At 42.3% G+C, this 25,409-nt stretch overlaps 3 protein-coding genes across 3 annotated transcripts in view; 2 read left to right on the top strand and 1 right to left on the bottom strand.

Annotated features, from left to right (window-relative positions):
- Positions 1–25,409, top strand: part of LOC141271727 (uncharacterized) — a 390,989-nt gene that overhangs the window by 69,774 nt on the left and 295,806 nt on the right. The gene's annotated exons all lie outside the window — the stretch shown is intronic.
- The window catches only part of LOC141271726 (uncharacterized), a 236,708-nt gene that overhangs the window by 67,399 nt on the left and 143,900 nt on the right, over positions 1–25,409 (top strand). The gene's annotated exons all lie outside the window — the stretch shown is intronic.
- The window catches only part of LOC141271732 (uncharacterized), a 29,188-nt gene continuing 6,370 nt past the window's right edge, over positions 2,592–25,409 (bottom strand). The window contains exons 2-7 of the mRNA XM_073681827.1: positions 10,454–10,593; positions 10,220–10,324; positions 10,013–10,136; positions 9,832–9,929; positions 9,583–9,673; positions 2,592–5,410 (exon numbers count right to left, since the gene is read on the bottom strand). Of these exons, the coding sequence (XP_073537928.1) occupies positions 4,218–5,410; positions 9,583–9,673; positions 9,832–9,929; positions 10,013–10,136; positions 10,220–10,324; positions 10,454–10,531 (1,689 nt within the window). The 5' untranslated portion in view covers positions 10,532–10,593 and the 3' untranslated portion in view covers positions 2,592–4,217. The remainder of the gene's footprint in view (positions 5,411–9,582; positions 9,674–9,831; positions 9,930–10,012; positions 10,137–10,219; positions 10,325–10,453; positions 10,594–25,409) is intronic.

Genomic DNA, 25,409 nt, shown 5'->3' with positions numbered 1-25,409 from the left:
GTTCTAACTATCTTCCTGTGTTTCCCAGTCTGTTGCATGTGAACAGAGCCCTATCCTGTCTGCCTGCACCCTCTGCTCTGCGGTTTCGCTCTGCTCTGCGTCGCTTGTCCACCGCACCTGCGGTTTTGCTCTGCTTGTCCACTGCACCTGCGGTTTTGCTCTGCTCTGCTTGTCCACCGCACCTGCGGTTTCACTCTGCTCCACTTGTCCAACGCACCTGCGGTTCTGCTCCGCTTGTCCACCACACCTGCGGCTCTGTTCCTGTATCCCAGTCTGTACTGGTCCCTATCCAGCCTGCGTTCCTACCTGCCAGTACCCGCCTGTCTGCATACCAGCCATGCCTGCCAGTACCCGCCAGTCTGCATACCAGCCGCACCTGCCAGTACCCGCCTGTCTGCATACCAGCCGCGCCTGCCAGTACCCGCCTGTCTGCATACCAGCTGTGCCTGCCAGTACTCGCCTGTCTGCATACCAGCTGTGCCTGCCCGTTTCTCCATTCCCCGGTGTGGGTCAACAGCTGTGTCCGGGGTCTGACCTGGAGTAGCACCTGGGCCACCTCCCACGTCCCTCCTCAGACCACAGAGTCGATTAAGCCGCAGTGTATTCGTGGTCGGATATAGCGAGGCCCTTAGTCACGCCCCTCCATGCACTCCTCGGTTCATGGCCCAGTGGGACCACTAACCACCCTCACACCAGTTAGTCCGGGCGTGAGCGTAACAGGGGCATTGTTAATAGTAGTGGACAACCTCTTTAAGGTCTGGAGGGATGTCGAAAGGTATCTTTTGGCAGATAGTGACTGGACCAAAAGAGTTGCTAACCGCAGACGTAGGAAGGCTCCTGTCTTTAGGGTGGGGTATTTTGTGTGGTTGTCCTAAAAAAATCTGCGCTTAAAGATAATATCTAGAGAGTTTGCACCTAAATTTATAGGTCCTTATAAAATTATTAAAATTTTAAATCCTGTGACAGTTAAGTTGCAGCTTCCTATTGCCTGGAAAATCAATAATTCTTTCCATTTTTCTCTTTTAAAAAAATTTGAGGGGACCTCAAGACATAATTGAGGTGGATTTGGAAGGGAATCGGGAGTATGAAGTAAGGTGAATTCTTGGTTCCAGGTGGGTCAGGTACTTTTTTGCATTATCTCGTCAAGTGGAAGATTATGGTCCTTAAGATAATTCCTAAGTTAATTTGGGGTGTTATAGATAAATATACTGTATGATTATGGAAGTTATATAAAAATGGAACTCCATACTTTTATGTATTAAGAATTACAGACAATCCAAAATGCCCTCCTCCTCCCCGTACCACATTGTACCAACAACCTCATATTGATCAAAGATCCACATACTACGTGGAACATGGAATTATAGAAAATCCCTAATGATTATTGACTAACATATTAATCTGATAATAAGAGCTTGCTGATGATCTTTATTTCTTTAAGGGAAATTACAGAATAATAAAAGATAAGTGACTATACTGATTGACCTTTGAACCTTATGTGCAAGACGGACTTAATTGATTTGAGAGTCAGCTTAACTAAATTTACATATTAAAATAATGACCCATTAGCGACAGATGTCAGCCATAATTATGAGATAAGACAATGAGGTAATGTGTGGAAAGGTTCCTGATTTTTCCTATAAAAAGCCTATTTGAGACACTACTCAGTGTTCATTTGTGATTTCTCCGACAAATAGATCCTATATACAATTTGGTGGCAGACAACTAAGACGAAACACACACATTTTGTGTGCCACTAACAGGGGGATCTTCATGCGATCAGATACAGATTATTGGGTGGGACTGGGGAAAACCCAGTAGTCATGGTACACGTTGGTACCAATGACAAAGTTAGAGGGAGGTGAAAGGTCTTTCAAAATGATTACAGGGAATTAGGAGAGAAGCTGAAGTACAGGTGGTGTCTTCAGAAATACTGCTGATTCCACTACGTCACTAGAAAGTCAGCGGGAACTTAAGGAGATAATTGTCAGGAAGAAAGGGTTTAGGTTCATGGAGACCTGCGCTGACTTAAGACCTCAAGCTCTATGACGACATGTAGGGCAGCTTCGACAATGTACAGCACACATGCCCAACTCATGCTGATTATATTTGACCCACGACACCAGAACCACCACACCTATGTGGGGCCATTATTCTGCATGGAGGACTTTGTGGGGCCCACTATACTGTATGGAAAACTATGTGGGGCCCATTATACTGGATGGAAAGTTATGTGGGACCAATCATACTGTATGAAGGACTATGTGGGACCCATTATTCAGTATGGAGGACTATGTGGGGCCCATTATACTGTATACTGGATGGTCCACAATTTTGTCCAAGTTTTTCATTTTGGCCTTCTGCATGTTTTGAGCTTTACATCCCTGATGTAAAATCAGTATGGTTAATGTACATGGAAATGGCAATAATGGAAAGCTGCTAACTGGACTTTGCTACAAGCCTCCTAATATAGCTGAACATGAAGAGGATGATATGCTGCAACAAATTAAAAAGGCAACAAAAACAAGTCATGGTCAAAAGTGTTAGGTCCCTTTAAATTGTTCCAGAAAATGAAGTAATTCTCCCAGAAAATTATTGCAGTTACATGTTTTGTTATACACGTTTATTTCCTTTGTGTGTATTGGAACAACACAAGAAAACAGAGAAAAAAAAGGCAAATTTAACATAATTTCACACAAAACCACATAAAATAGGTCGGGCAAATGATTGACACCTTGCCAAAATTGTGGGTAAACAACTTTGTTTCAAGCATGTGAAGCTTGTTCAAACGTGATTGTGGCAAGTAACAGGTGTGGGCAATATGAAAATCACAACTAAAACCAGATAAAAAAGGGAGAAGTTGATTCAATCTTTGCATTGTGTACATATGTGTGGCACACTAAGCATGGAGAAAACAGAAAAAGGAGAACTGTCTGAGGACTTGAGAACCAAAATTGTTGAAAAATATCAATAATTTCAAGGTTATAAGTCCATCTTTAGAGATCCGGATGTTCCGCTGTCCAAGGTGCGCAACATAATCAATAAATTTACAACACATACAGTCAAATATGGTGGCGCTTCAAAGATGTTTTTGGGTTGTTTTGCTGCCTTTGGTCAGGTACCTTGACTGTGTGCAAGGAATCATGAAATCTGAAGATTAGCAAAGGATTTTGGGGCACAATGTAGTGCCTAGTGTCAGAAAGCTGAGTTTGCATCCTAGGTCATGGGTCTTCCAGCATGACAATGACCCCAAACATACTTCAAGAAGCACCCAGAAAATGGATGGAAACAAAGTGCTGGACAGTTCTGACCAGCAATGAATCCGGATCTAAATCCCATTGAACACCTGTGGAGAGATCTTAAAATTGCTGCTTGGAGAAAAACATTAAAATTTGAAAGTTCTCAGTGGTTGATACAATCTTTTCAGTTAGCCATTAGTCAGTAAGCTTTCGAGACTACTCAGGTCTCTTCATCAGATATAGTATAATACAAAATCTGAAGAGTCACATATTTATACACAACAGGGCACAGGAATAATGCAATAGATAAGACAAGTGACGTGAAGCAGAACTATCAGTATGGGAGAGGGAGAAGCAGTTGTGGCCGTAAAAATGTTTGGCCACAAGTAGATCTATTCTTTTTTTTTCTTTTATTGTGTGGCGATGAGAATTCATCATTTTTTTAAGTTTTTGCCCTGTCTCCCCTACATACAGACCCCCAGTTGGACATTTGGTACATATAATTAAGTTCATTGTGATGCAGCTGAAAGTACCTGGGATCTTGTGGTCCTGATGTGAGTTGGGAACCTTTATCTTGTCCGTGGTCATTATAAAAGGACAGGTTTACATTTACAGTTGGTGAGGATAAATTTTGTAAGTTTCACCACAAAGGTGAAACTATCCTCCCGGTCAGTTTGCTTTCCCTCCCAGTACCTTTTAATTCTAACAAGGTTAGGTTTCGGGGAGATTATACTTGTTCCTTTTATTTTTGGTTCTCCTTAGCTTGCCTTCTTTGCCCTATATGAATGTGTTTTTGTTTCTCATTCAGCTTTTTTCTATTTTACTTCATACTTTCCTTTCCCCTTGTTAAGAGTGTGTTGCAGCCTCCCCTCTGGTTCCTCTGGGGGTATGAGAAACTCCTCAATGGCTTATTAGTTAGTTGGGTGTGTGGTGGTGTTTTTAGGTGTGCAGCTAGGGCCTTTCTAGTCTCTACAGAGACTAGTTGGGTGTAGTTGCGACATTCTCCCCTGTGTGGGTTCTCTGGTGCTTATCAAGATCCGATTTCTGGTTAAAACATTTCCCACATTCTGAACATGAAAAAGGCTTCTTCCCAATATGAGTTTTGTGATGTTTGGTAAGAGTTGATTTCTCTGTAAAACATTTCCCACATTCTGAACAGGAAAAAGGCTTCTTCCCTATGTGAGTTTTGTGATGTTTGGTAAGAGTTGATTTCTCTGTAAAACATTTTCCACAGTCTGAACATGAAAAAGGCTTCTCCCCTGTGTGAGTTCTGTAGTGAATAATAAGATTCCATTTATTTTTAAAATATTTCCCACATTCTGAACAGGAAAAAGGCTTCTTCCCTATGTGAGTTTTGTGATGTTTGGTAAGAGTTGATTTCTCTGTAAAACATTTCCCACATTCTGAACAGGAAAAAGGCTTCTTCCCTATGTGAGTTTTGTGATGTTTGGTAAGAGTTGATTTCTCTGTAAAACATTTTCCACAATCTGAACATGAAAACGGCTTCTCCCCTGTGTGAATTCTCTGATGTTTGATAAGATTTGATTTCGTTGCAAAAGATTTTCCACATTCTGAACAGGAAAATGGCTTCTCCCCTGTGTGAATTCTCTGATGTTTGATAAGATTTGATTTCTCTGTAAAACATTTCCAACATTCTGAACAGGAAAATGGCTTCTCTCCTGTGTGAGTTCTCTGATGTGTGATAAGAATTGATTTCTCTGTAAAACGTTTCCCACATTCTGAACAGGAAAATGGCTTCTCTCCTGTGTGAGTTCTCTGGTGCCTAACAAGATCTGATTTCTGATTAAAACATCTCCCACACTTTGAACAAGAAAATTTATTCTTCACTGTGTGAATTTTTTGAGGTTTAAGAAAAGACTTTTTGAGAGGAAAACTATTTCCATATTCTGAACGTGAAAATGGCTTCTTTGCTTTAGGAGCAATTTGTTTTTTAATGCTTATTTTGTGACTTTGATTTTCCTTAGTAGTCGGTAATGAATCAGAAGACAGGACCTGTTTCAAAGGATCAGATGACAGATCTTGGCTGTGAAGCGATGATGGTAAATCTGGAGAAATGGCATTCACTTCAATTGTATCCTGTTGGATCTGAAAATTATCTGATTTGAAAATTGAAGATGTCAGCTGTCCCTCTGATCTCCTGGTACAGACATCTGCCAAGAATAAGAACAATTATTATTTTTAATAAAAAATCCTTGAATTTTATATGTTTTAACATTTCTACTTAAATTGTCCGTAAAAAGGCAAGTTATATAAAAAAAAATTCACTTATTCACCAGAACAATGACTGTCTAATAGAAAACCTCATAGGATGGACCAGTAGAGCGTAGTGTTCAACTGTTTTTTCATTCTGCCTCCCAAATATGGAATAAAAAGCCACAAAATGATGTTATGTAGGCGAAAATAATACCAATAAAAACTTCTACTCATCTCACAAAAAACAAGTCCCCACTCAGATCCATCATCTGTCAATGGAAAAACAGAAGTTTCCACATCATTAGTGGCTCAAAGGCTTTTGAAAAGCAACATGGCTTCCATAAACCAATCTAGCAATATCAGCTCTTCCAAAGTCAGATATCCTTCTCGCTTCTGAGCTTCGCAGTAGTTTATGTGCCTAAATCTCATTTAGCATCCATGTATTTGGTATTACTATAATGAGAAGAACCCACTTAATTTACGGTGTGTGTCTCCTGGAGCACAATCTGGGCACTATGTGTTGGGTAATGAAATTATATATTTGCAATTTTCACTCTCCAACATCCACTGCGTGCTAATTTCTGGAGAGTGACTGTGGAGTCAAAATAGTCACTACACCTATAGATTATTTCACTGAGGGTTATAATTTCCAAAATGGAGTCACTTTATGAGGATTTCTACAGCTCTGGTTTTCTGCCATTTTGTTACATTAGGGCTTCTGCAAAAGGTGTGTCCCATCTCCTCTGGGTCGTCTACTTCTCCTCCTGCTCCGACTTGTGTGACTTGTCTGCTTTTGTCACCAGGCGCCGCCTTATTCATTCTGCAGGTGGCGCTGGTGATGGAAGAGACGTCAGAACCAGAAGCTCTGGGCGGCGCAGGCACTGTCCAGCCACTAAGATTAGGGTGCCTGGGACCTGTAGTACCATCCAGTCTGGCAGTATGTGTGTGTGTGTTGTCCAGCTGGAGTAATCTGCTCCTTGCTTCAGCAATTTGGAGAGCACCGCACCCTACTAAAGCTGGAAGCATATTGCCGGAAGCTGCTAGATACAGCCTTGTTCTCCTCTGGTTCAGTCCTCTGTGCTCAGCTCCCGGCTTGTGTATTTGTTTCCTGTTGTGACCCCGGCCCGTTTACTGTCTACTCTTGTGTCTTCTGAGTTCGTATTTTCTCTGAGTTTGCAGGTAACACAGTGACCCAAGCCTAGGGATCTCTGTGTTAGTCCAGATCCATGTAGAGGGGTTAAAGGATGATGAGCAAAGTAATTTGTGTTTATGACGTAAATTTAAGAAGTAATTTATGTCCTCCCTCTGTCTAAAACTGAATCTGTCAAAAACTGAACTACTCGTATTTCCTCCCTCCACTAACCTACCTGTGCCCGATATTGCCATTTCCGTTTGTGGCTCAACCATTACTCCCCAGCAACAAGCCCGCTGTCTTGGGGTCATTTTTGACTCAGATCTTTCCTTCACTCCTCACATCAAATCACTCGCTTGTGTCATCTACACCTCAAAAACATCTCAAGAATCAGGACTTTGCTCACCTTTAACTCGGCAAAAACTCTTACTGTAGCTCTTATTCATTCTCGTCTGCACTACTGCAACTCTCTACTTATCGGGCTCCCTCTTACTAAACTCTCCCCTCTCCAATCCGTCCTTAATGCAGCAGCCAGGATCATATTCCTCGCCAACCGCTACACCGATGCCTCTTCCCTGTGCCAGTCATTGCATTGGTTACCCATCCAATATAGAGTTCAATTTAAACTTACCACGCTTACCCACAAAGCGCTCCATGCTTCAGTACCCCCCTACATCTCCTCCCTTGTCTCAGTCTACCACCCTACACGTGGCCTCCGTTCTGCCAGTGACTTAAAACTAAAATCCTCCATAATCCGAACTTCCCACTCCCGTCTCCAAGATTTCTCGCGTGCTGCGACAATTCTTTGGAATGCACTACCCAGGACAGTTCGATTAATTCCCAATACCCACAGTTTCAAGTGGACCCTAAAAACCCATTTCTTTAGACTGGCGTATCGACTCCACACACTATCTGTCCATCCCAGTTGTCCATCCCAGTTTTCCCCCATATTAAAATCTTCTTCAAGTTAAGGTTCATACCAACCATGCACATAATAGCCTCGGTCAGGACTGCACACATACTGGCAGGCGACCAGTCCATGTATTATTTATCCTATTTAGTATATCAAGGCTGCATTATACAATATATGTACATTCTACCTTTTGTGTCTCCCCCATTTCCTCATAGACTGTAAGCTTGCGAGCAGGGCCCTCACTCCTTTCGATATGAGATATGCTTATTCTGTATTGTCTGAATAAGTCCCCCCTAAAATTTGTAAAGTGCTGCGGAATATGTTGGCGCTATAAAAATAAAAAAAAATATTATTATTATTAATTTGTGAAATCTGTAAATGGGTTAGATAAGGCAAGCCTGTTCGTGGTGGCCATCTTTTGAGCTTCCAGGTGACCATGAACAGTGTCCCCAATACATTGTGTCTGCTAACTATTCCAGCAAGATCTGCATTCAAATAGCTAAATGTCGCTCCTTCCCTTCTTAACCTGCCATGTGCCCAGACAGTAGTGTACAACTGTATATAGGGTATTGTCAGATTCAAAAGAAGTTGGAATATTATTTGTAACGTACATTTGTTTCCTATTATCCTTTGTGAAGCATTCCAAAGTTATCACCACATAAAGTGATTTGAAAAATGGGGCCTGATTAGAAACACAAAACTGACTGTGGGAAGGGGTTAAATCAGAGGATTACAAAGTCAAAAACTGTGACTATACACAATAAAACATCTACTGAAATGATCAAACTCAACATTCTCCATCAGAGAAAAATGAGTAACTAGTGGTGAAACCTCTCTGGGGTAATTGGAGTATGGGGCTCGGTGGCTCTTGGGAATCTAAACTATCGTAAGGGCCAATATTTTCTGTCAGATGAGAAGACATATTAGACATTTAAAGTGAACTTTTTTATAATACTGCAGAGCTGAGGGGTCTTAAATTTAGATTTCGGGCAATTGGAAGAGATAATGGAGATCTTTTTGAAAGACTACCAGGGAGTTACAGAGTCACATAAGTGAGGCCGGCCGATCCCACCACAATGAAACCATCATACAGAATGAACTTGTGAAAAAAGAAAGAATATAAAAACATGTTACATCCCCAACAACAATGTATGTATGAGGGGAGAAATCCAACACTAAACCGGAGTTGCACTCATTTATGGTGGACCATTGGAGCTACTATGAGTTCTGACCAGAACAGTAGAGAAAGTATTAGCGCCCCCATTTCTGGAGAGATTGTGCAGTAATCTGAATTCCTGAGGATTGAAAACATAATGGAATTTATGACGTGGAGTGAATCCATGAAACCAGGGCTGGAGCCAACACATCTCCTGCAGGCGTGAATAAATGTATATTACAGCCATCAGCCTCGCACAGCTTAGAGATATATCATGGCACAGTGTAAATTTTGTGTACGTTATCGCGATCCTATTTGAAGTTAGTCGGTTTGAAAAGAAATTGAACAGTCAGGATAAAGGGAAACTCTGCTGTTATTGTACAGAAATTCACACTTGGCCTCACTGCACATTTAATGTTGTAGATCATAAATGTGAAGTTTGGCCAGAAAGACTGGACCTGGTCTTGTAGGGACCATATGAGCACATTCAGCAGCACAGAAGGTAGAGAAGGTAGATTTATCCAATAAGATATCAGGGATCTAGGAACCCAACACCATCATTACCCTCCGCTTTCTCTTACAGGTCCATCATAATATTTTTCTTCAACTGATTTTCTCATTTGTCAGCACATTCTACATACGCTGTCATTTGGCTTTGTAGTTTACAGATCTGGGCAGGTAATGGACAGTGTCTTATAATCCCAGGGGGAGGTGGATCCTCCAGGTTGTAAGTTCTATAGAAAAGGGCTCTCACAATTTCCCAAAGTAATTTGAACATTTTCAGATGGAGGAGAATGTTGTGGTCTAGAGGCAAAATGGTGATCACACAATTGTGATACAGCTGGACTACATCACCGATAAAGCAGCCACAGACAGGGACTGAGAAGAATCTGTGACGACTTCTCTGTATTTAGTGGTTCCTACTCACCTGGGTAGTCATATGTAAGAATCTCCTCTTTACACCGCTCATCACCCCTCACATATGTCTCTGTAGTATTAATATGGGTCAGATCTTCACCCTGAAACAAATATTGTAAAAGTCACAGACAGATGGAGAAGTCTCATTACACAAGTATAAAATATATAATACTGGTGGATAAAAAAAGACTGAGCACAAGACCTTCACAGCCATCTACATATCATAGGGGAGATCTCATGACACCTTCTCTCCATCTACCTGATGATCCTGAGGAACATTGGGATCTTCTTGTTTACAGTCATGTGGAAGAAGAGGACGGGGACATCTCTCTGGTGTTGTCCTCTTACTGGATAGATCTGGAGGAAACACATACAGGGACTGAATTCATTCTTTACATACAGATAATTATAGGCCGTGTGTATTTAGTCCTGTCTATTACCTGGTGATGTGAGAGGCTGGGGAACCTCTATCATGATGTCCTTGTACACATCTTTGTGTCCTTCTAAATACTCCCACTCCTCCATGGAAAAATAGAGGGCGACATTCTGACACCTTATAGGAACCTGACACATACAATGATACAGTCATCCCCCCGATCCCTTCATAGCGTTACTGTATAATATCCCAGCATTCCCAGCAGTGTCACCTCTCCAGTCAGCAGTTCAATCATCTTGTAGGTGAGTTCTAGGATCTTCTGGTCATTGATGTCCTCATGTATCAGGGGGTGAGGTGGAGGCCCCGTGATTAATCTCTGGTTATGGAGAGACACATTAATAAATCTCACTACAGACATTTCCAGAGTCCTCACCTCTCCAGTTCTGTCCATCTGTTATTCCCATAGATAAGAATGATGTAATGTGACGTCATCAGAATCTCTCACCTCTCCAGTAAGCCGGAAGAGGATCTCTAGGGTGAGGTGTAATATCCTCTCCACCATCTTGTCTCTGTCCATATCCATCTTTGATAGGGAAATCAGGAAAATTCTCTTATATAGAAGATCTTCACTGAGAGGATCCGACACTGTAGAGAGAAGATGATGAGCCGATGTAACATGATAAAAATTATGTGTAATAATACATCTATTGGAGATAATAAGGGAAACATATAAGGAGATTTATTATTTTACAGAATTTCATTTTTTTCCCTTTACATCTAGTAATAAAACCTATATATTTTAGGCCACAGACAACAAGCAGTTTCTTCCTTGGAGTCTGCAGCTGAATACGTTTCTCATAGACTCATCTTCCATAAAGCTAATTCTCATCTAATTTTCTGACACTAGAATTGACATTGAGAATAACCTCGGCACTCAATGGTTCTTATAGAATTTTTTTTTTTTAATGCAGTCCAAAAACAAAAGTAAATGTTTCGGTCGATCTGACCTTAATCAGTAACTGTTGGAAATAGCACAAAGAACAAAACAATAAATAAAAGAATAATAATAAATAATAAAATAAAAAAGCATATACAAATGGATCATAGTGCAATAACATGATAATATCTCTTGTTTAACCTGAACAATAAACATGCTGTCAAACAGTGTATAATATTTCGTCAAACCCCATTAATGCGGATACAACATCACAGTATAGAGCAAGTATATATACAAATTGAAGAGAGGTGACACCTACTAGACTGCTGGATGATATTCAAAGGTAGGAATTCAAAAGTGTGGAGATATGGTGACACTGGTTACTTGGGTCTGCAGAAAAGAGCAGAGAGTGGCAGACTCAGAGTTAACAGCTGAGAGGGACTGTGGAGGCAGAGATACACAGAATAGAGCTGGACGTAGCATACCTGTGACCCCTAGTTCCTGGTTATAAAGTGGTGCTGCACGTAGTGGCTTAGAGGAACGCAGTGTCCACCGCTAGTTCCTGGTACTGTGCGCGTTGTCAGGGGCAGGATGGTATCTAAAGGCCGGGAGCGGGAATAGAGAGGGCGGCTGACCAATCGCCGCCAATCCCGCAGTGCTGTGTAGTGTGAACTCCGGAAGTGCACGTGTGACGTCACCGGAAGTGACGCGCTGCTCCCAGGAAGCTGTGCGTTCCACAGGCCGGTGTAAATGCGTTCCAGTGAGCCGGAAATTTCAGTGCCAGGGAGAGAGAATGTGCGTTCCACCAGTATAGAGCATAAGACCTAATGGCCATGAGCCAGAGCCTTTGTTGGAGTGGAGAAGGATCCAGGAGAGGGGACAAGAGGAATAATCTGCAATAAAGGAGACAATATTTGAGTAGGATATGGAGATCAAAACATGTATATTATTGACCTATTCAAATTGAAGACCATATTTCCAAACGTAAAATATATTTCAACATAGGGTCACATAAGATCCCTGGGTGACAAGTTTCTCTATACCAATTGTTCAATGAGAACCAAACTCCAAACATAAAAAAACCTTATATAAAAGGCCAGTAGGTCATAGTCCCTATTAGGGCCTTTCGGCTCTAAGGCCTGTAATTCATGAATCCAGAAGGCTTCTCTACGTTTGGTGATAAAGTGTTGGGGAATGGGTAACATTAGGTTTTTGCACAGAATTGTGGATTTGTGCTTTGAAATCCTATCCCTTATGGGCTGTGTCGTCTCCCCCACATAGATTCGGCCGCATGGTCATTTAATAAGATATTCCACATATGAGCTGTCACATGTAAAGTACCCTTTGATGTTGTACATCTTGCCAGTTTGTGGGTGATGAACAATGCTACCCCTGATGACATTGTTGCATTGACGACATTGGAATGTACCCATTTGGGATTCTGCAAGAACGGTTGTGCGGGACCTTGGTGCGCTGCACCCAAATCAGCACTTACCAGAGAGTCTCTAATATTGGTTGCCCTCTTAAAACACGGTAGGAAGGGTTACTGGAATGCAGGGATCGTGGGATAGTCGGTTTGTAAGATGCTCCTGTGTTTCCTAATGGTTTTATGCAAGATGAGGCGAAGGGGTCGAACGTGTGAACGAAGGGGATTCTGTCCTTAGTGTTTGGAAGATCAGTTCTGGAATTACACGCCAAGGGATGCAAGAAGCTAGGTGGATAGCCTCGTTCAGTGAATTTGGTCGACATTTCTTGTAACCTCTGATTGCAGATAGTTTCACTGGACACTATCCGTTTGACCCTCTGAAATTGTGATGTAGGTATAGATTTCTTCATCAACCTTGGATGATTGCTAGAAAAGTATAATAGGCCATTGCAATCGGTGGGCTTGGAATAGAGGTCAGTTGTTAGGTGGCCCTGTGTATCCTTGATCACCATGGTATTAAGGAAACTAACCCGGCTTGAATCATATGTCATGGTGAAGCTCAAATCTGGCCATGCGGAGTTCAGTGTGGAGAAAAAACTAAGGATTCCAAGGGACCCCCACCATATGCAAAAGATGTAGTCTATGAAACGTTTCCAGAGAATGCAATGTTCTTGAAAAAGTGGATTAGAGTAGACCACCTGACTCTTGAAGGCTGCCATGTAGCTCCTTGGGCAGTTCCTTTGAGCTCATAATTCTCATTTGGTCTGACATGCACTGTGAGCTGTGGAGTCTTATATAGACAGGTGTGTGCCTTTCCAAATCAAGTCCGATCAGTTTAATTAAACACAGTTGGACTCCAATGAAGGAGTAGAACCATTTCAAGGAGGATCACAAGGAAATGGACAGCATGTGACTTAAATATGAGTGTCTGAGCAAAGGGTCTGAATACTTATGACCATGTGATATTTCAGTTTTTCTTTTTTAATAAATTTGAAAAAAATTTCTACATTTCTGTTTTTTTTCAGTCAAGATGGGGTGCAGAGTGTACTTTAATGAGAAAAAAATGAACTTTTTAGAATTTACCAAATGGCTGCAATGAACAAAGAGTGAACAAATTTAAAGGGGTCTGAATACTTTCCATACCCACTGTATAAATAGGAACTAGGGGTCACAGTTATGCTACATCCAGCTCTATTCTGTCTATCTCTGCCTCTACAGTCCCTCTCAGCTGACTGGGTGTCACCTCTCTTCAATTTGTATATATACTTGCTCTATACTATGATGTTGTATCCGCATTAATGGGGTTTGATGAAATATTATACACTGTTTGACAGCATGTTTATTGTTCAGGTTAAACAAGAGATATTATCATGTTATTGAACAATGATCCATTTGTATATGCTTTTTTATTTGATTATTTATTATTATTTTTTCATTTATTGTTTTGTTCTTTGTGCTATTTCCAACTGTTAGTGATGAAGGTCAGATCGACTGAAACGTTTACTTTTGTTTTTGGACTGCATTAAAAAAAAATAAAAATTCTATAAGAACCATTGAGTGTTTAGGTTATTCTCAGTTACAGTATGGGTTTGGACCCTACTCGAGCACCTCTGTCCGGTAGTGCAGCGGTTATTTTCTTATCCTGCTGCGCCTGTATGCTTGCACATCGCAGTGATATGTCATCACTGACCTTTTCATATAATGCGGATGAGACATCTACCATTCTGACTTCCTAACGGTCCCATCTAAGGAAACCAGAGGCCGGGACGTGGAAAGGCAACACCGACATCTGATCAACATAGAGCTGCACTGTGCAACTGTAACAGAATACCTAAGGGTCCAACGGATCCCTAGGGGGCTGAGAGTGCCAATACGTCCCACCTTGTTTTCCGATCAATCGGATTACTGTACCAAATTTGAACAGATTTTGAATAAGTGTTCATTTGATTTGATGGCGCTAACAGTCGATTTTTTACATAAGGCTATCAACTCAAAGAAGGACCAAATCAAGAACATCGAGTCACAACTCTCCTCTACAGTCAGCGCTGAAGAATTGACAACCCTCTAGGGTAAGATCAAGGACAACACTGACCGCCATCGGAGAGACACTGAGGCAAGGAAACGAAGAAAGTTCTTAAGAGATACAGAGGATTACGATCTGAACAGAGTTTACCAATGTCAGGACAGATCTTTCTCTGGGAGAAATCCCAATCGATTCAACAGATCATCCACCGAGCTTTCCTCTTCCAGATCGGAACTAGACAGGTGAGACCCATATGTCTCTTCTTCTCATTTTTTAGGACAACCAAGGCGACGTCAAACAACAAGAAGAAGACGAGAAGAGGCGGAAAACATGAGAGGCAACACCGACTTCATCAGGGTGACTCGGTCTCAGGCGCAGGCCCCTGGTGGTAAATATTTCCTCTTATACACTTAGCACTGCCCAGCTAACAGTACTACAAAAAGGTCTCTCCTTTTATTCAGTTAATAGATACAATACCTTTAACTTGGATATGGAACTGCTGCGGTTTTACCGCTCTTTGCGCCTGAAAGCACATTTAGCTCAAACTGAAATTTCCGGCGTTAATAACTCTAGTAGCATCCATCCCAATCCAGCTATAGCCATCACATCCAGTAGCTTGGCCCTCCATACAAAAGGCTCCTACAGATCACCCATGCCCTTGAAACGTTTATCAGCTTTGTGGACACTGTTTTTCAGGAATTACGCTCCAAAGTTGACATAGGTAAACTACACTATGAACCCAATTTGTCCTCCCTTGATCAACAGGCTTTGAGAAGTCTCAAAGAGGACAAAAATTTGGTCATAAAACCAGCCGACAAGGGAGGAGCAATTGTGGTCATGAATAAGTGTGACTATGTCAGGGAAATAGAGCGTCAACTTAGTGCCCAGACTACATATCGCCGATTGCCCCATGATACCCTGCCCCAATACAGCACTTTAATATCTTCAGTCATTAACCGCTTCATTACGGCGGGCGTCATTGATATTAAAACAGGTGAATTCCTTTCAAAGAAACATTCTATCACACCGGTCTTTTACGTCTTGCCTAAGATTCACAAAAGTGTAACGGATCCACCGAGGAGGCCGATTGTGGCCTCCACAGAGTCACTTCTATCCCCATTGTCTATTTTCCTTGAAAAAGTCCTCACGCCCCTCATTCAACAGAGTCCATCTTTCCTACTGGACACAGGAGCTTTCCTCGCCTAACTCACTGAACTCAAACAGGTCCCAACTAGGGCTATCCTAGTCTCTTTTGATGTAAAAAATCCATATACATCTATTCTCCATGACCAAGGAATCAGGACAGTACAGAATCTTCTCATTGAGTCACACACGGATCGACAGGTAGTTGATCTGTGCAATGAATTACTCACGTTGGTTCTTACCAATAATTATTTCTTGTTCCAGGACACCTACTGTATTACCTCAAAATTAAGGGCACCGCGATGGGCTCTATTGTGGCTCCCCCATATGCAAATTGATACATGTCAGCCTTCGAGAGTCAGGTGGTCTACTTTAATCCACTTTTTCAAGAACATTCCATTCTCTGGAAACGTTTCATAGACAACATCTTTTGCATATGGGGGGGGTCCCTTGGAATTCTTAGAGGTTTTTCTCCACTCTGAACTCTGCATGGCCAGATTTGAGCTTCACCATGACATATGATTCAAGCCGTGTTAGTTTCCTTGATACCATGGTGATCAAGGATACACATGGCCACCTAACAACTGACCTCTATTCCAAGCCGACCGATTGCAATGGCCTATTACACTTTTCTTGCAATCATCCAAGGTTGATGAAGAAATCTATACCTACATCACAATTTCAGAGGGTCAAACGGATAGTGTCCAGTGAAACTATCTGCAATCAGAGGTTACAAGAAATGTCGACCAAATTCACTGAACGAGGCTATCCACCTAGCTTCTTGCATCCCTTGGCGTGTAATTCCAGAACTGATCTTCCAAACACTAAGGACAGAATCCCCTTCATTCACACGTTCCACCCCTTCGCCTACATCTTACATAAAACCATTAGGAAACACAGGAGCATCTTACAAACCGGCTATCCCACGATCCCTGCATTCCAACAACCCTTCCTAACGTGTTTTAAGAGAGCAGCCAATATTAGAGACTCTCTGGTACGTGCCGATTTGGGCGCAGCGCACCAAGGTCCCGCACAACGGTTATTGCAGAATCCCAAAATGGGCACATTCCCATGTCTCCAATGTCGTCAATATAACAATGTCCTCAGGGGTAGCATTGTTCATCACTCACAAACTGGCAAGATATACATCAAAGGGTACTTTAGATGTGACAGTTCATATGTGGTATATCTTATTAAATGACCATGCGGCCGAATCTATGTGGGGGAGACGACACAGCCCATAAGGGATAGGATTTCAAAGCACAAGTCCACAATCCTGTGCAAAAACCTAATGTTACCCGTTCCCCAACACTTTATCATGGCAGGACATAGTATTTCTCAAGTCAAATACCAGGTATTGGAACAAGTTTTTAAACCACGTCAGGGGGGGCGACCGAGTGAGCCTTCTCAAACGTAAAGAAACCTACTGGATTCATGAATTACAGTCCCTAGAGCCGAAAGGCCTTAATAGGGACGTACTGGCCTTTATATAAGGGTTTTTTTTATGTTTGGAGTTTGGTTCTCATTGAATAATTGGTATAGAGAAACTTGTCACCAAGGGATCTTATGTGACCCTATGTTGAAATGTATTTTACGCTTGGAAATGTGGTCTTCAATTTGAATAGGTCAATAGTATACATGTTTTGATCTCCATATCCTACTCATATATTGTCTCCTTTATTGCAGATTATTCCTCTCTGACACACTCTTGTCCCCTCTCCTGGATCCTTCTCCACTCCAACAAAGGCTCTGGCTCATGCCCATGGGGTTTTATGCTCTATACTGGTGGAATGCACGTTCTCTCTCCCTCAAACTTCTGGCTAACTGAAACGCATTTACACTGGCCTGTGGAACGCACAGCTTCCTGGGAGCAGCGAGCCACTTCCGGTGACGTCACACGTGCACTTCCGGAGTTCACACTACACAGCCCAGTGGGATTGGCGGCGATTGGTCAGCCGCCCTCTCTATTCCCGCCCCCCGCCTTTAGATACCATCCTGCCCCTGACAACGCGCACAGTACCAGGAACTAGCGGTGGACACTGCGTTCTTCTAAGCCACTACGTGCAGCACCACTTTATAACCAGGAACTCTGGGTCACAGGTATGCTACGTCCAGCTCTATTCTGTGTATCTCTGCCTCCACAGTCTCTCTCAGCTGTTAACTCTGAGTCTGCCACTCTCTGCTCTTTTCTGCAGACCCAAGTAACCAGAGTCACCATATCTCCACACTTTTGAATTCCTACCTTTGAACACCATCCAGCAGTCTAGTAGGTGTCAGCTCTCTTCAATTTGTATATATACTTGCTCTATACTGTGATGTTGTATCCGCATTAATGGGGTTTGACGAAATATTATACACTGTTTGATAGCTTGTTTATTGTTCAGGTTAAACAAGAGATATTATCATGTTATTGCGCTATGATCCATTGGTATATGCTTTTATATTTTATTATTTATTATTCATTTATTTATTGTTTAGTTCTTTGTGCTATTTCCAACAGTTACTGATGAAGGTCAGATCGACCGAAACGTTTACTTTTGTGTTTGGACTGCATTAAAAAAACATTTTTCTATAAGAACCATTGAGAGCCGAGGTTATTCTCAGTTACAGTATGGGTTTGGACCCAACTCTAGCACCTCTGTCCGGTAGTGCAGCGGTTATCATCTTATACTGGCATTGACATTAGCAATTCTGCAGGAGATATTTATTTCATGTGACAAGAGAAATAACTACTTCATGATGAGGCAACATCTTCTACTACGGCTCTAAAACCATATTTGGCCACAGTCCGTCACTGACTACATCACCACCGGTCGTCTATATGAATGTTTCCCGTCTTCCCCGGACTGTAATCTTCTATCACGTTAGATCTCATGTCTGATTCACACACAGAAGTTTGAGGATTTTATAAAAGCTGTTTTGTTTGCACAAACACCGCGGACAGAAAAGATTTGATACTAAAGTCTACATGTACAGTGTATTATGGGGTTTATTTCTGGCCTTAGGCTTTCCTATATTACAAGAAAAACCCCAGAAAAAAAATTGTTTTTGGTTTTATATGAACTCTTTTGGGCACCAGAACATAGATGTACACCGCAGGGATGGCACAGGTGCGGCAGCAATAAAATCCCTGGCAGTTTAACCACTTACTCCTGCAAAAACCAAACATGGCATCTAAGAAGGCGTGACAGAGTTCGGCTGATTGCCCCTCCTCCTCCCCCAAGTACTCGATAGTATGGGGCTGCCTAGTTCCTACAATACTGAAATGCCTAACAATGGTGCCTGGGCCTGCAATGTACGAAAGTCTATTAGGCCGGGCCAGAGGCAGCGTTCCAAAAGTTACCTTTTAACGACCCCATAAACATTTGACTACAGTTGCATGGAAGCACTTATTTTGGGGGTTTTGGTTGACTATATAATGTATTAGGAGGCCTCCCTACAGTCAGTCATACAAACCACAGGAAAGCTGGAATATTTGTGTGTATGGGGGAGTCTGGATAGATAGCCGTCTGCCAAATGACCGCTCAGCCAACACTTATCTCATGTGTATGGGGACTTTACTATTGCACAGGTAGTGATAATACACGGCACTACAGTAGTACAGTGCATCATCTGAGCAATCAGAGACTTGTATGTTGTATGATCGCACTAAGGAGAGTTGTTTAAAAAAGGTTTAAAAAAAGTTTTAAAGTGAAAATATCACAGTTTTGGCAAAAATAAATATTTGTCACTATAGGGAAAACATCATATAATGGGAAAATGGAGAGGGAGGTCAGCTCACTGTTTATTCAATGTACGTTGTCTGAAGATCACCGCATGGAGCCGCCCTGGTCAGGGACATTTCAAGGTTCAAGTAGAGAAAGGAGGAGAGATGGATTCTCCAGCATTGTCTATATTGTTAAAACCTCACATTTATTGTGAATTCATAAAACTGTTGTGATGGCATACCACCAAGTGCCGACCAAACCAATGCTTATTCCTGATTTACAACATGTGAGTCTCTGTGATACTTTTATATCCTTCCCTTTCCTGGGTGTCCATTGATTCCTGAGCACTTCTCGGACAATTTAACCCTGTATTGTATGGAAGTAAAAGAGAATACACAAATACAACTCATGCATGAGACATTCAATAAAATCACTGGAAATCAAAGACAAATACAATTAATTGCACTGTAATATTAATCCTGTCTGATGTTGATTCCCTGTGGGGCTCTAGTTTGTCATTTTAATATCCAATATGACTTTCTATTTAAGATTTTTCTTTTCATATCTCCACCTCTTAATGGTTTATAAGACTTTTCTATTCCTAATATCTGAAGGATCTGATATCCCCTTTATGTTTTTGTGAAAAGTGTCTTGAAACCACAGACACGTTTAATGATTGTCTAATACATTTTTTTAGCAGATCTGACGTGCATCCCACATATTGTAATTAACTCTCTATACACTCTATTAAATAAATGACCCCTATAGTGTTACAACTGATGAAATTGTGTATTGCAAATTGCTGTCCCGTTAGATTTTCTTCAAATGTGTCAGCTTTATTAACATAGTTGCATGCTTTACAGGATGTATGTCCACATTTAAAAAAAAACCTTATAAGATAACCAAGTCACCAAATACTGGCCGATAAAGACACACTTTGTCACTCTCGTACTCCCTACTGATTGAACCACTGGACCAGTCTAAAACACGCTTCCAATCTCAATGGGAGAGAGATCTGGGTTGCACCTTAACGAGGGATCAGTGGAAGCAGATCTTAACCTTGACACACAAATCATCAATCAGCTCGCGATTTCAGGTGGCCAGCTATAAACTGCTGTCTCAGTGGTATAGGGTCCCAACTCGCCTACACTCTATATTCCCAGATGCTAGTCCCATGTGTTGGACATGTGGGGAGGAGGAGGGTGACCTACTACATATTTTCTGGACCTGTAAACTCCTTTCTCCTTTCTGGGGAAAAGTTCTACTAGTGATTAGTAAATTCACTGATCTTATTTCAGACCTTGACCCAGCTTTCGTCCTTCTCCATCACAGCAACATCCCTTTAAAAACATATAAAAACTCGATACTGAGACACTTCATCACGTCTGCTAGAGCATGTATTCCCTCGCTATAAAAAAGTAACAATATCTCGACAATCTCACTATGGTTCTGCAAAATAAATGCGATTATGTTAACGGAGGAGCTCACCTATACGATCAATAACTCCCATGATAAATTTTATAAAACATGGTTCTACTGGTTGGAGTTTAAATCTACCGCTGATTACCTTGACCTCATAGGGGAAAACTAAAGGTACCGTTACACTTCGCGACGCTACAGCAATCCCGACAACGATACGACCTGGCTGGGATCGTTACTGCGTCGCTATGTGGTCGCTGGTAAGATGTCAAACAGTCAGATCTTCCCAACGACGCAGCAACGATACGGTGACCCGTAGGGACCTGCATGACGATGTTGACGGTCGTTGGGACCCTGTCACATAGCAGCTACTCTGACGATTCAGACCTCGATGAGAAACGACTTCCCAGTTCTGAGTCGCCAACGAGGTCGTTGGTAAGGTGTCAAACATAAAGATGCATGCTACCCAGTGGGACCTCAACGATCAAAAATTGGTCCAGGCCATTTCGACACGACCAGCGATCTTACAGCATGGCTCTGGTCGCTGCTATGTGTCAAGCGTAGCGAGATCGATGCTGAGGTCGCTGTTGCGTCACAAAACTTTTGACTCAGCAGCGATCTCGCTAGCAATCTCGCTTAGTGTGATGGGGCTTAAGTCTATACTTTAGGAGCCCCTCTGATATTACCCTAACCCTCTTACCCATACATCCCTTCCCCCACTTTCCTTTATCTTTGTTTGAATTTGTGTTTTTGGTTTTAACTACTCGTTTTTTCTTTATAACCCTTATACACCCCCAAAATTAAAGTGGAAAAACACACTACAGGCTGATCCAACTTTGATGTAATGTCCTTAAAACAAGTCAAAATGAGGCTCAGTATTGTGTGTGGCCTCCACGTGCCTGTATGACCTCCCTACAATGCCTGGGCATGATCCTGATGAGGTTGCGGATGGTCTCCTGTGGGATCTCCTCCCAGACCTGGACTACCGCCAACTGCTGGACAGTCTGTGGTGCAATGTGACGTTGGTGGATGGAGCGAGACATGATGTCCCAGATGAGCTCAATCGGATTCAGGTCTGGGGAACAGACGGGCCAGTCCATAGCTTCAATGCCGTCATCTTGCAGGAACTGCTGACACACTCCAGCCACATGAGGTCTGGCATTGTCCTGCATTAGGAGGAATCCAGGGCCAACCGCACCAGCATATGGTCTCACAAGGGGTCTGAGGATCTCATCTCGGTACCTAATGGCAGTCAGGCTACCTCTGGCGAGCACATGGAGGGCTGTGCGGCCCTCCAAAGAAATGCTACCCCACACCATTACTGACCCACTGCTAAACCAGTCATGCTGAAGCATGTAGCAGGCAGCAGATAGCTCTCCACAGCGTCTCCAGACTCTGTCACGTCTGTCACATGTGCTCAGTGTGAACCTGCTTTCATCTGTGAAGAGCACAGGGCACCAGTGGCGACTTTGCCAATCCTGGTGTTCTGTGGCAAATGCCAAGCGTCCTACACGGTGTTGGGCTGTGAGCACAACCCCCATCTGTGGACGTCGGGCCCTCATACCACCCTCATGGAGTCGGTTTCTAACTGTTTGCGCAGACACATGTACATTTGTGGCCTGCTGGGCTCTGGCAGAGCTCTTCCTATTCCTCCTTGAACAAAAGCAGAAGTAGCGGTCCTGCTGCTGGGTTTTTGCCCTCCTACGGCCCCCTCCATGTCTCCTGGTGTACTGGCCTGTCTCCTGGTAGCGCCTCCAGCCTCTGGACACTACGCTGACAGACACAGCAAACCTTCTTGCCACAGCTCGAATTGATGTGCCATCCTGGATGAGCTGCACTACCTGAGCAACTTCTGTGGGTTGTAGAGTCCGTCTCATGCTACCACGAGTGTGAAGGCACAATCAACATTCAAAAGTGACCAAAAGATCAGCCTGAAAGCATTGGTACTGAGATGTGGTCTGTGGTCCCCACCTGCAGAACCGCTCCTTTATTGAGTGTGTCTTGATAATTGCCAATAATTTCCATCTATTGTCTATTCCATTTTCACAACAGCATGGGAAATTGATTGTCAATCAGTGTTGCTTTCTAAGTGGACAGTTTGATTTCACAGAAGTTTGATGTACAGTACAGACCAAAAGTTTGGACACACCTTCTCATTTAAAGATTTTTCTGTATTTTCATGACTTTGAAAATTGTACATTCACACTGAAGGCATCAAAACTATGAATTAACACATGTAGTATTATATACTAAACAAAAAAGTGTGAAACAACTGAAAATATGTCTTATATTCTTGGTTCTTCAAAGTAGCCACCTTTTGCTTTGATGACTGCTTTGCACACTCTTGGCATTCTCTTGATGAGCTTCAAGAGGTAGTCACCGGAAATGGTTTTCTCTTCACAGGTGTGCCCTGTCAGGTTTAATAAGTGGGATTTCTTGTCTTATAAATGGGGTTGGGACCATCAGTTGTGTTGTGGAGAAGTCAGGTGGATACACAGCTGATAGTCCTACTGAATAGACTGTTAGAATTTGCATTATGGCAAGAAAAAAGCAGCTAAGTAAAGAAAAACGAGTGGCCATCATTACTTTAAGAAATGAAGGTCAGTCAGTCCGAAAAATTGGGCAAACTTTGAAAGTGTCCCCAAGTGCAGTTGCAACAACCATCAAGCGCTACAAAGAAACTGCCTCACATGAGGACCGCCCCAGGAAAGGAAGACCAAGAGTCACCTCTGCTTCTGAGGATAGGTATATCCAAGTCACCAGCCTCAGAAATTGCAGGTTAACAGCAGCTCAGATTAGAGACCAGGTCAATGCCACACAGAGTTCTAGCCGTAGACACATGTCTTCAACAACTGTTAAGAGGAGACTTTGTGCAGCAGGCCTTCATGGTAAAATAGCTGCTAGGAAACCACTGCTAATGACAGGCAACAAGCAGAAGAGACTTGTTTGGACTAAAGAACACAAGGAATGGACATTAGACCAGTGGAAATCTGAGCTTTGGTCTGATGAGTCCAAATTTGAGATCTTTGGTTCCAACCACCGTGTCTTTGTGCGACGCAGAAAAGGTGAACGGATGGACTCTACATGCCTGGTTCCCACCGTGAAGCATGGAGGAGGAGGTGTGATGGTGTGGGGGTGCTTTGCTGGTGACACTGTTGGAGATTTGTTCAAAATTGAAGGCATACTGAACCAGCATGGCTACCACAGCATCTTGCAGCGGCATGCTATTCCATCCGGTTTGCGTTTAGTTGGACCATTTTTCAACAGGACAATGACCCCAAACACGCCTCCAGGCTGTGTAAGGGCTATTTGACCAAGGAGAGTGATGGGGTGCTACGCCAGATGACCTGGCCTCCACAGTCACCAGACCTGAACCCAATCGAGATGGTTCGGGGTGAGCTGGACCGCAGAGTGAAGGCAAAAGGGCCAACAAGTGCTAGGCATCTCTGGGAACTCCTTCAAGATTGTTGGAAGACAATTTCCGGTGACTACTTCTTGAAGCTCATCAAGAGAATGCCAAGAGTGTGCAAAGCAGTCATCAAAGCAAAAGGTGGCTACTTTGAAGAACCTAGAATATAAGACATATTTTCAGTTGTTTCACACTATTTTGTTAAGTATATAATTCCACATGTGTTAATTCATAGTTTTGATGCCTTCAGTGTGAATGTACAATTTTCAAAGTCATGAAAATACAGAAAAATCTTTAAATGATAAGGTGTGTCCAAACTTTTGGTCTGTACTGTACTTGGAGTTATATTCTGTTGTTTAAGTGTTCCATTTATTTTTTGAGCAGTGTATGTTAATCCACATGAATATGTAATGACTTAATGTTTAAGTCTGAGTCACCACGCTGGTATATCCTAAAACACATTGAACCAATGTTCTACCAGTGACTCTACTTTGTATTGTGTTTAATTATTTCATTTTGTTTTCAAATGTTTTGGAAATACTGGTTATTGTTATGGTTATGTGGTCATGTTTGACCTACTACTTGTTGCACAACTAGTACCCGGTGTTTGTATTTGTATTTCCTTTTCAAAACTTAATAAAGATAAGTTTATAAATGATAATCAAGTCACATTGCGTTTGATATTTGTTGCTTGAAAAAAACTAGGTGAAAGTTTTCCGCCCAGTGTAGAAGCCTTTTTGGATACAAAACTCAAACAAAATATGCAAAAGAATTTACAAAGTCTGGAGGATGGATCTCAGACATCAAAAAAACTAAGTTTGAAAGAGATTTCAAAGACTACGAGTCAAATTCAATTTACACATGGAAATGAAACAAACCAAGAGCTACTGTTCTGAAATACAGGTCACACAATAAATTCAAAGGAAATAGAGGAGAGCGGAGGTCAGCTTCACAAATCCTAATGTGTCCATGGGTTCCTCTAATTATAATTCTCTGAGGACTTATCTGATGTATCAGTGGGATCAACTAAACACAGAAGGAACAAAAATAAATTCTCAAGTATTCCCCACAATTCAGCACAAAACAACGGAGACGGGCGGGCAGAAAGCTCAAGCGTGCCCGGACATGTGCGTTCCATGCCGGAGTGCATCACGGTCTCCTATCTGCGAATGCGCATGTCCGGAAGCATGCGTTCCACACATATGGTATTGGATTGCATTCCACCAATATAGAAAAATCCTCTCTCTGAGATCAGCGTCATGGGAGACTAAAGCAAGTATTGCACATCCTCCCATCATGCAATAGGCATGTAGATCTACTTTATCACGACATAAAATATGGGATGGTGGCCCACAGTATATTCCTAAATGGTCAAATTTGACCCTTATTGCATAGAG

The sequence above is a fragment of the Phyllobates terribilis genome, unplaced genomic scaffold (genome assembly GCF_046119375.1).
Source record: "Phyllobates terribilis strain yellow unplaced genomic scaffold, ASM4611937v1 Scaffold_5__5_contigs__length_657084704, whole genome shotgun sequence".
NCBI classification, from domain to species: domain Eukaryota; kingdom Metazoa; phylum Chordata; class Amphibia; order Anura; family Dendrobatidae; genus Phyllobates; species Phyllobates terribilis.
Note: the sequence above shows the minus strand (reverse complement) of the source record. Positions and strands in the feature narration are given on the sequence as shown.